Source organism: Gambusia affinis, linkage group LG01 (genome assembly GCF_019740435.1).
Source record: "Gambusia affinis linkage group LG01, SWU_Gaff_1.0, whole genome shotgun sequence".
Taxonomy (NCBI): Eukaryota; Metazoa; Chordata; class Actinopteri; order Cyprinodontiformes; family Poeciliidae; genus Gambusia; species Gambusia affinis.
This window is the reverse complement of record NC_057868.1, coordinates 21,919,522-21,931,429: the sequence shown is the minus strand read 5'-3', so window position 1 is coordinate 21,931,429 and position 11,908 is coordinate 21,919,522. Positions and strand designations below refer to the sequence as shown.

The window sequence follows — 11,908 nt, the reverse complement described above, 5'->3', positions numbered from 1 at the left end:
GTTTACCACTATGATACACTAATGCTGTAATGAGACTGTTTACCAAACCACAACTTGTACAAAACAGGCAGCAAAGCCGTAACATTTTTTATGGAGTTCCCGCAAATTTAAAATACCAAACTTTTCCAGATACAATTTTTCTTTGTTGTTACGATAAATGGATGGATGGATGGATGGATGGATGAATGGATGGATGGATGGATGGATGGATGGATGGATGGATGGATGGATGGATGGATGGATGGATGGATGGATGGATGGATGGATGGATGGGGCCCAGGACCCAATAACAGAAAATTGTTATCATGGGAGGCAAAACAAAAGGAAAGAGGAAAGTACGGACAGATGGATGAGCAAAAGGGAAGGAAGAAAAGTCACAAGGGTAGAAAAGAAGGAAAGAAGGATGGAAAGAAGAAAGGAAGGTCACAACAAAGAAAAGAAAAACAGGGAAGAAAAAAGGAAAGTCTAGGAGGGAAGGAAGAAAAGAGGAAATAAGATAAACAATAAACAACGAAGGAAGGACAGATGAAAGGACAAACAGATAAATAAAGTCTGGAAAAACTAATATTTTTCAACATCCTTAATTTCTGTCTCCATACTCAGACCTGGAAAACACGGATATTCAATTCTATATGTCTTCACAACTATCTACTACTCGTGCCGTGCAGTTAGCAGCCTTTGAGTCCCAGAGGTCCGTCCTCCTCTCACCTCCTCCACGGTGAGCGAGCTGTTGACGTCTCCGTATAGAGACCTGTACTTGGCCAGCTCTTCCTTCATGGCCTCGCTGTCCTTCACCAACTTGGTCAGCTTCTTGCACATCAGGGCCGACTCCTCTTTGGCAAAGTGGAGCTGACACTTCAGGTCTGAGTTGTCTTCCTGGAGTGACAAGACAGAGGGAAGAAAAGCACTGAGGTGACAACGACAAAGACGCTACACTCCCTGATGGCAACTCCCGATAGTTTCTGTTTTTGAATCATGATTGTGTAAAAATGTAAAACCACCAAATCATGTACCAAAACGTGTCGCTTGAATCATTTGTGTTTGCGGTGCCGTGGAAAATACATCCATTAAAATAATACTACTAATAATAATTTCACACTTATGTGCATAATTTAATGTCCATGGTACATCACAACCTGAGTGTTTACCGTTTTACAGAGAAAGGAGTTGTATATATGGAGAAAGGCCCTTCATGCAGTCTGTCCTGCTCCAGAGGTTAGACGAGGAGGAACAAACAACCTGACAGCACAGATATACACAAAGCACGGCACAAAAACAAGCTGACCAGTCAGATCCCTTCAAGCACGAGATTGCTCCTCTTTGAGTCTGTAGAATTTAAAAATAGCAAAATAAAGTCTGAAAATGTAGGAATTTCAGCACTTTTCAAACCAGACCAGTGTTTTCACGTCATCTTGGACGAGAGCGAAAGCCTCTCCAACAAACTCTTTAAGCTTTAAAGAAAGACATTTCCAAAGCTCTCTCTGACCGACATGTGAACCGAAGCCACTAAACGGTGAGGTCGGAGTCCTATTCTTGTATTTTGCTCGAATTACAAGAATAAAAAGCTCTTATGGGAAAACATCAGCAAACACGCTCATTAGTGGTTTGTCTCAGACGTCATTTATCATCTGCAGAGACTATTCGCTACCTCGACAGCGAGAGGAACGTCAATGTGCTCGCAAATTGTCGAGGAAACTTCTCGTTCAGCCTTCTTGTTTCAAAGGGAGAAAAAAAAATTAATATTTGAACCAGAATGCATCTTTCTCTCATCCCAAACCCTGCTGCTCTCGCTGCAGCTGACCTCAGGTGACCGAGCGCTCACATTCCCCAGCAGCAGCTCTGTGGCTGTTTGTTTTACAGCCTGTGGAGCGGTTCCAACCACATTAAACGAAGCGAGGGCAGCTGAATTTACAGCCATTTATGGTATGTGGTTTGGAAGGGGAAGCCAAGGCACGTCTTAGCTGCGCCGCAGAGACATTGGTGAAAAGAAATACCTGCCAACACTCAACACGCTTCATTCTGCTGGGTGTTCACCTCGTACATGTGTACCTTTCTGACCTGGCGACAATAGCTGGGATGTTTCAAAGAGGGACTTGATCTCTTTTGGTAGCATTTGTGGCTACTGAAGTGTGACTTCAGTGATGCTGACAAGGGACACTGAATATAGAGCAAATGGAGATTAAATCCTGTGTGGGAAGCTTTATCTGTACAGCCAAAGCAAATGACAATTTTGCATGCACCTGCAACTCAAAAAGAACAATCAGAAATAGAAAGGCAGAAGACATGGGGGACATTTGTGGATGATCATCACGTCTTGAATTGAAACACATTCATCAACCATGGTCTCTGATTGTGTGGCAGTCGGGATTTGTGGTTATGAACACAAGACCAAAAATTTGCCATTCTCTACATTTCTGAAGTTAAAACATTGACGTAAACCTTTCTAATCAGAATATAATGAGTGGCAGAGAAGAAACACCAGCAATACCTTTGTAAAAACTAATTTACTTCTTACTCCCTTTCCTTTCTGTTGTGTGTGTGGATGCATGCCGGATCAATGTCCATGTCTTTGGAGGTTTAAGAGGCTTTGACTCCCGAGACAGCGATGTGTTTCTCTTATCGATTATTCGAAGCACTCAGAGAAACGTCCCTCCAAGCAGTGAGTGTGTTTTTCCCCTGTCCCAGTTTAAGACTCACCTGTGGAGCAGGCTTCTTGTCCGGTTTGTTGCTGGACCGTGCTCCTCTTTTCTTCTGGGAGTTCTGCAGCAGAGACAGAATGACATTCTCATTAGCAATATGTTGCGCCTCTTCGATTCTGTTCAGAATAAAATCGGTCAGAAACAACAAGCCTTGAGAGAAACAGCAGCAAAGAGGCTGCTGCTCTGTTAATAAAACAAATCTTTGTCGTCTTCAAGCTCTTTTATTAGCGACTAAAGTGTGGGTCTAAGACAAATTGTGAAAGAAAAAAATCTAATTACATAGCAAAATGATAAATGTATCATAAGAGAGAGTCTTTCGTTTTGTTCACCCAGCTTCATGTCTTGCTCTTTTACATATTCATTTGCTACAAAAAGCTGATATTTGTGAGGCTCCAAAAGTAAAATTTTATAGATCGAAATTAGGGGGAAAAAACCTAACAGCAGACAGGTGAAGAAAATCATCAATAATTAACTATTTATGTTCCCCTCCTTTCTGTTTGTCTCTCTAACGGTGCAAACAGAAACCGTGTGACGATCACAATAGGCAGATTTCCTGCATTATTAACACCAACCATGACCAGCGACATCTGACCACACCATATAGAAGGCTGTCATCAACACTCTTCGGTGTGGAAGTTCTCACTGCAGGGCGAAGCTTAAAGTTGGCCATTTGCTGCATCAGTGAGATGTTCAAATACAAAGTCAGACGACGTCCAAAGAAGTAAGAAGCCATTTCAAAAAAAAAAGGAAATAACTTTTTTTAAGTTTCAGTTTATTGAGGGAATGAGACAGCGATACTTTCAGCAGAGGAATGCTGGGCAGAGTACAGCAAAGCTGCTCTGCTCTGTTCTGAGCTCCTTTTCTGGGAAGGTCAGATGTGAAGTGAGGATCTACAATCAGGAGGGAACACAGATAGAAACTTTACGTAATGCTGGCCACAGTAACCAAGGTAACCACAAAATACACTCCTGATCAAAATCTTAAGACCAGTCAAAAAATTGCAAGAATTTGCATTTTGCAACATTGAATCTTAAGAAGGTTCTAAGTAGAGCTTCACAATGTTAATAGGACAAATCAGTGCAAGAGACAAGAACATTTGAGCAGGGAATTGTCTGAAAACTGCATTTACTCTCAAACATGATTTTTTCAGCTGATCAAAAGTTTAAGACCATAGTCTTTAAAAGCCAAAACCTGTGCAAACATCTGGATTCCATGTCATTTTCTGTGAAGTCTTTACACTGTCAAGACCTCCTGATGGCAAAAGCAAGAAAGCTCACGGACTTTGAACGTGGTAGGATTGTTGAGTTGCATAAGCAAGGCCTCTCACAACGTGCCATCGCTGCTGAGGTTGGATGCAGTAAGACAGTCATTTGCATTTTTTAAATGATCCTGAGGGTTATGGAACAAAAAAGTCAAGTGGTAGACCCAAAATAATTTCACCAGCTCTGAGCCGCAGGATCCGATTGCCTGTCCGTCAAGACACAGGACGATCCTCTACCCAAAATAAGGCCATTACTGGTGCTGACTGCAGCCCAATAACCATCAGACGGCATCTGCGAGAGAAGGGCTTCAGAAACAAAAAACATCTTCAAAGGCCACATCTTCTTCAACGCCACAGAATTGCCCATTTGGACTTTGCAAGGGTGCACCAAACATGGGACATTGAAAGGCGAAAGAAAGTTGTCTTCTCTGATGAGAAAAAATTTAACCTTGATGGTCCTGATGGCTTCCAACATTACTGGCATGACAGGGAGATCCCACCTGAGAAGTTTTCTACATGGCACAGTGGTGGGGGCGCCATCATGATTTGGGGTGCGTTTTCCTTCAATGGAACAATGGAGCTTCAGGTTGTGCAGGGGCGTCAAACAGCAGCTGGCTATGTGGAGATGTTGCAGAGGGCATCCCTCATGACTGAGGGATGCTCGTCTGTGTGGTAATGATTGGGTTTTTCAACAGGACAATGCTGCAGTTCACAATGCCCGCCTGACAAAGGAGTTCTTCCAAGAGAATAACATCACTCTTTTGGGCCATCCTGCATGTTCCCCGGATCTAAACCCAATTGAGAACATTTGGGGATGGATGGCAAGGGAAATTTACAAAAATGGACATCAGTTCCAGACAGTGGATGCCCTTCATGAAGTCGTCTTCAACACTTGGAGCAACGTTCCCACTAGCCTCCTGGAAACACTGGCATCAAGCATGTCTAAACGATTGTTTGAAGTCGTCAACAAGAATGGTGGAGCTACTCATTACTGAGTCCTTTTTTTGACACTTTGATTGTTGTTTTGGGGGGTTTTCGGGGAAAAAATTATGTTTGAGAGTAAATGCAGTTTTCAGACAATTCCCTGCTCAAATGTTCTTGTCTCTTGCACTGATTTGTCCCATTAACATTGTGAAGCTCTACTTAGAACCTTCTTGAGATTCAATGTTGCAAAATGCAAATTCTTGCAATTTTTTGACTGGTCTTAAGATTTTGATCAGGAGTGTATATGATGATAAACCTTCGTAAAAGCAGGGTTTATTTTACTATAAAGATACAATATTGGAAAGGTGATAACTTTAAAACAACTGCTCCCCCACAGAAGTATCATCATGCCTTCTTTGCTACTAATATAAACAATTAATAGCTGCTAAAATGATGCTGTTTTTCTACTATTTTTGTAAATGTTTATGAGAAATTGGAATAAGCCCAAATTTGTAAAAGATGTTTTACCCAAAAAACAAAAAAACAAAAAAAAAAACAAAGACTGGAAAGTAACGTCAATGCTCTGATTGGTGATGTTTCATTATATTATTTATGACTGGCTGACAACTAAAAGCTTGCCCCACCTGATCTCTGATGAAGAAACACCACTTTAATTTTCATTTTAATGAAAATGTTTCTAACAGGAAAGCAGGCCAAACTGGGGAACTTAAGTTGTGTTATTCTTCTCCTGGCCTTGGAGAAGACGTCATTGCTATGGCAATGGTGATCAATCTCATGGCGATCCCAATCACTGTATGGCCGCTGATAATAGCGTGGACTTGCAGCGCTGAGGTGGAGGTAAGGACTACAGAGATGCTGACACACACACACATGCACGCACACGCACACACACACACACACACACACACACACACACACACACACACACGTCGTCTGTTCTTCCAAGCATCTGTTCTGCCCAGTGAATCAGACTCTAATCAATCATCATTCCTCCTCTCAAGAGGCAAAAACAGACCTTCATCATGCAAACACACAGCGCATACTCTGCAGTGCAAGAAATCAAGCTTATCTGGCCCAGCACGTTTCCATGGAAACAGGCTACTCTCTGTCTCTCCCTCCCTCCCTGTCAGTCTCGCTCTCTGGAGCAACAACAAAAGGAGGAATGGAGAGATAGGTGGAGAGGGTCGAGCAAAAGGAAATAACAAACAGCTGTTTAGATTATGACGGAAACATGAAGTTAAAATAAATCTCTTTCGTCGTCACAAACAGCCATGATCAGACGAACATCAGTCAAATCAGCACAGGGGCTTTTTTTGTCTGATTCTCCGTCTCGCCATGGGTCTCCACCTGCTGTTTCTTCTTCTTCACCACGTCATTCTCCTACCGAAAGCCCATTTCCAACCACTTAAGTTTCCATCTCCTGCTGGGGTGTCCTCACCCTCGCCTGTTCTCTCAAACCCACTCGGATACCAGTTTGTTCAGGGGGCAAACGGGCTGTTAGCGGCACCGAACCGATCAATAGGACCCCCCTGATAATGGAGCCATCGATTCTGGCAGCACGCGTGTCGGAGCTGTCGGGTCGGACTCTCGGATTGACTCTGGGAGTCTGGCAACAAATGGAAAACTGCTAGCGGACGTGCTATTAGAGACATTAATGTCCTTGTTCAGGTACCACAGCTATCATTAAACAGCCTTCAACAAATAAGTTGTTTTTTTTTTATTATTAAAAATAAAAGTACAAATATATATTCACTCGAAAACAAAACAGCTAACTTCTCTACACATTGATCCATTGGGGATATCCCTTTAAAACTTTGAATGCATGTAAACAAAAACATTTTAATCCACTTTATTTTATGATAAGACACAAAACACATGAAGTCTGTGAAGGGAACCTGACTGAGGCATCCTTCCTGCAAACTAGATGTTGCAGTTTTCTAAACCTGCGCTCATTTTCTATGAGTAGCACGCTAAGAATAAACCACTGGTGCGTGGAGTATACAGAAAACTAGACTTTACCATGACAACAGCTCAACAAGCTTTGACCCAAAATGCTGACTCAGCGTGTCAAATGCTTTTCCTGAAATGTGTCACAGTTTTCTCAAATTCACAAGGTGCTGGAACAGCAGAAACTGTTTATTTTTCTCAGTCTAGGAAGGAACTGTTTTAAAGGCGAAGACTTTGGGTGCTTTAAAATACTTTTTTTTTTTTTTTTTTTTTTTTCATTATTTTTGTCCTCTTTACTCCTCTTGTAAAGAGGAACATGACTGAGAAGAGAGACACTTACACCACATTATATGCCCTTTCCCATAGATTCTCTATTGAATTTGGGTCTGGTCTATAGACTGGGTTATTTTAAAACATCTAAACAATTTCAACATCCACCTCAGAGTCATGACCTATGCAGCCTCTAGCAGTTTGTCTTTTTTCTAGAACTGCTGAGCTTTCATCGATCTTCCCATCACCTGCTGAAGAAAATCATCCTCGTGACCAGAACACCTTCCTCCACATGTTGTAGTAGTAGATACTCACACCTGTCACACCCTGTCTAACTGATTTAACATATTGATGTAAGATAATAATCAAATGTTTCCTTCTTTCCTGTCGTCTTCGTGGACAGACTCCCCCAAGGAAAATCCTACTTAGAATAACCAATCTGTCGGTTCAGCTGGGCCTTTTCATAAATAATATGCCGAGGCAACACTGAAAGTGTACTGGGGGCTCTTCATTATTTATTATGTGGAAGCCCACACACTGTGACCAGAGCCCTGCTCTCATGTTTCTGAGACTGCAGATCTCCACTTACACTGCGGATAAGATAGCGAGTTGACTTACGTGCTCTCTGATAAGATATTCAACAGCTTCTGACGGACCCTCCCCTTTAGCTTTCTGTCCCTGCAGTGGAGATCCGTCTATAGGAATTCCTTTTCATATCTTTCATGACAACTAGATTCTAAACCAATACAGCAGACATGATGGTGGAAGGAGAGGTGGAGAGGGTTGGGAAAACATAGGCAGAAAAGACTAAGTGCAAGGTTAAAAAGAGACAAACATAACTGAACTTATGGAAGCAGGAAAAGAACCGGATGGTTCAGATGAAGGCGAGGAGGAAAGCAAACAAATGACAGAGTCAGAAAAGAAGGTGGCAATGAAAAAAGACTTCATTTCTCTGTCATAGAAGAAGAATCACAGCAGTGAGGACTCTCCTCTCCTCCCTCCAGTCTCATCTGACCTGCGGTTCAACCAGCCACAACACACAGGGCAGGACAGGACAGGTTGAGTAAACTAAGGAGATCAGATAAGAAAAAAAAACAAACTCCCAGCAATATGAAAGGAGGATGGTGAAATACGATGACATGGAATCAATAACAAACACAGCCAAAGCAGAAGACAATGCAAAAATATGTCAATATGCAAGTATGAAAACGAACCGTCAACATGAAGCAGGCCTAAATTTTTAAAAAATGTTCAAGCAGTCAAAACAAGACAGAAGTTTAGAGGGGAAAAAAACAACACTTATTCTGTTCTCTAGAGGAAGATATTCAGGTTGATTGAACCAAATTGGGATTTTCCTGGTTTGAGCTTGACGGACTGGAGCAAAAGATTTCCCAAAGAGAAAGCGGAGTTACGGCTTGCCTCACTGGGAATGACAATAGATGAGACTCAGAGACATCGAGAGGAAGCGGAGCAGAAATCAGATTTGATTCCATAATACAGACACACAAACCGACCAGGCATGAAATCCAGAGAGTCGCATGCAGGGAGAACAGAACCTCTGAGTTTGAATGAGCCTGTCAGTGAATGGCTTCTTCTTGATTTACAATTACAGTGGCTTAAAAAAGTACAGATACCCTCTGCGCTTTTACTCATTTCTGTCATGTTCAGCCACAAACCTCAATGTGTGTTTGTGCATAATCGTGAAGTGGAAAATGTGTGTGCATGTGTGGAGATAGTAGAAAACTTAAAAAGAATTGATTATCAAAGCTTCGCACTAACACACACTCCGTCTTTGTCTCTTTCAGTCGAAGGTTTGGTCTGAGAAACAGGACACTGGCATATCAGCATTACCATTACACACAATGGGACAAAGATTCGCCACAGCGCAGCCACACAGTGGTTGCATAACCAACGTATGTGCTGAATGTGACTGCATGTGTAAGATTAAACCGGCTGGTAGCAGATAGAAATGGATGATTGACAGATCAGAGGAGGGGCGATAATTACACCCCACTGGAGGAGCAAAAAAAATTAAACCAGCGGTCTCTCTCTTTTCTTTTTTTGGCCAAGAGTGTTCCTCCTCAACCCCCCAAATAATTTTTGGCAAAAAAAAAAAGTGCCTATTTTTTAAAATGGCTTAGGCCATCATTTTAGGAAGGTGACAGCGTTTTAAAATGACTAAATTAGTATATTTTGAAAGGTACTGGATTATTATGTGGTCGGAAAAGGATTCTCGTACGCCAATAAAAAAAAACACATCCTACCATTTACCACATAAAGTGATTAAAAAGCAGCACAAACACAGACTGCTTAGGTCACACAGTGCACAAACCCTAACATGCTATTTATTCTCAGTGAGAGATGTTAAGTAGCTCTCTGCAGTTGTTTGCAGGCAAAGCGAAGCAGCTCAGCGCGCGTCAGAACGCAAAAGATAAGAGGGAAGCAACACCAGTGTTTTCCCAAATCCCCAGGCTTCTCTGCTCATTACTAAACACACACACGCACAAACACTCCACTTCCACACTCAGCGCACTGACACACAGTCTGTCATATACCCATCCTGCTAATGCTGAGGTGGGAAATAATCAGTCAATTTGCTTTCAGCTCCCGGAACATCAGATCACTTTGTGTGATGCAGAGTGAACTGAGAACTGGAAATGAAATATATCAAAATACCCAATGCAGGGGTTTCATAGTGTTATATCAAGCAAAGCTTTTTGATTTGTATTGCTTTTTCATGTTTTCCACTCCCATCTCCTATTTATGAGCTTTGCAAGAAAGAATTTATGGTAATAAAATTAAAATGGGAGAATGCAGCAATCCTGGACTTTATGGAAAAAAAAAAAAAAGTTAATGAGAAATACAAGAAAAACTACATCTGATAGAAGCTGCACACAAATGTTTAAATAGCAGCAACTCCAGCATAAAGTACATATTTAAAGATAATTGTTTTTTTTTTTAAGAGAACTTGGAAGAAAACTCAAACTTGGACAACAAACCAGAAAGCGAGCAGTAATAAACGCAACTCCCTCCGAAGAGCAATGAGTTCATGTTTGTGTTTTATTTTTGGAGTTGAATACTCTGAAGGCAGAAATAAAACAATTCCTTCTGTGTTCTCGTCACAGGAGTGGAGGTGTGAAGAGAGAGAAAAAAAAGATGGAAGTAAAAGATGAAAGAGCTGGAACGCGAAGAGAGAAAAGAGGGAGAAGAATGTGATCTGAGTGCTTGCATTATTCAGAAGAGAAGATGCACAGAGTGAAACATATGAATCAAACCGTTTCTGGTCACTATAATGTCTGAGACGTTAACTTAGTTTAGTTTTAACATCAGCTTCTAACTCATCAGTGTGGTAAAGGGCTATTTCACAGCTTTTTTTGGTATTGAAATCATTTTGTAGATCTGAACTGGCTAAATACAGCTTGTAATCTGTGACTTTAGTATTTTCATATTTCTATTTTGTACCTTAAACAAACTACTTGACAACCATGTAGTTAAACTATCAGCTTATTTTTGTTGGAGTCAAGTATTTTTATTTATTTCAGGCATATATTCAACAAACCTCTAATCTAATTATTACGTGAAAACTTTTTTTTTTACAAACCCGTTCCCATTGAATTAAGCTGTGATCACAGTTTGGCCAACTTGACTCCTGATCACACACAAGCCAGAAACCAAAACAATGCATGAGTTGGACAAAAACCTAAAAATTGAAATATAAATGTATTGATCCTTTTTGAGAGTTTGTTTACTTTAACCAAATAAGAAAAAAGTCCATTACAAGACAAATGTTTCACCATTACCGATTCTTCTTTCTTTACACTTTTATGTTTGGATAAAATCAAATCTCATATTTTCTAGAGTATTTTAGACAATGTAGGAACCATGCAAATAAATCAGGTGCTTTCCCATCGAACATTTAATCCTAACAGACTTGAAAAATTCTAAAAATGGGCTTTATGCCTTTCCTAAACTACAGTGACCATACAGCAACAGCTGATGTTGTTCAGATTCCTGTTTTCAGTCTATCATAACCCATATTTTAAGTTTTCCCACCATGTCTTCAGAGGAAACAAGTGATGCAACAAAAGTGATGTAATTCAGCTCTCACTGTCTTGTGTGTGTATATAAGCGCAGCCAAAGCCAAAAGGCTAAATGCTCAATTAGCATAACATTAGCGTAGCATTAGCAGAGCAACAAAGAGCCACTGGGCTGACTGGAAACGGATGTGTTACTCTGCATGTAGCTTCCAGAAAGAAAAATATAAACTCGAGCTTCTGTTACTTTCATTTGTCGCACGTAAATGACAGGCTGTCTGAATTGTATGTAAACAGAGGACAGAAAAATTAAAGCAGGTTTCGGGTGTTACAGAAAAAAAAGAGAAAATAATTTTGAGGAGAAAACAAAGAAAGGGGCAGACAGGAGGTTTCCTTTGTTACCAGAAGCACCGCTGCTCACTCCCAGCCTCTTCCATCAATCGAAAAGCTTCTGTAAATCTGCCAAGAAGTGTGTATGTGTTTAGGCCACATGTGTGTGTGCGTGTGTGTGTGTGTGTGTCAACTGTGGGCTTCTTAAGGGCAGAGTGTTACTGGGTAACCTTGAGAAAAAGAGCAAATTTCAAACACAACGCCACTGCTTTGATGAGGTATCTTCCTTATCTTTCAAAACCTAAGTGTTGCCAAATTTATTTTGTTGCTGCTCAGCAGATGTCTCCATAAACAACAACCAAATTAAAGAAAAAAAAACATTTTACAGGACCCGTTTCTTTCCTTTTGTGTTCTGTAAATAC

The 11,908-nt window shown here is 40.9% G+C and overlaps 1 protein-coding gene across 5 annotated transcripts in view; it reads right to left on the bottom strand.

The window, feature by feature from the left end:
- The window catches only part of soga1 (suppressor of glucose, autophagy associated 1), an 88,042-nt gene that overhangs the window by 25,727 nt on the left and 50,407 nt on the right, over positions 1–11,908 (bottom strand). For all 5 annotated transcript variants that reach the window (XM_044106845.1, XM_044106915.1, XM_044107049.1 and 2 more), the window contains exons 5-6: positions 2,698–2,760; positions 709–876 (exon numbers count right to left, since the gene is read on the bottom strand). In XM_044106845.1, the coding sequence (XP_043962780.1) occupies positions 709–876; positions 2,698–2,760 (231 nt within the window). The remainder of the gene's footprint in view (positions 1–708; positions 877–2,697; positions 2,761–11,908) is intronic.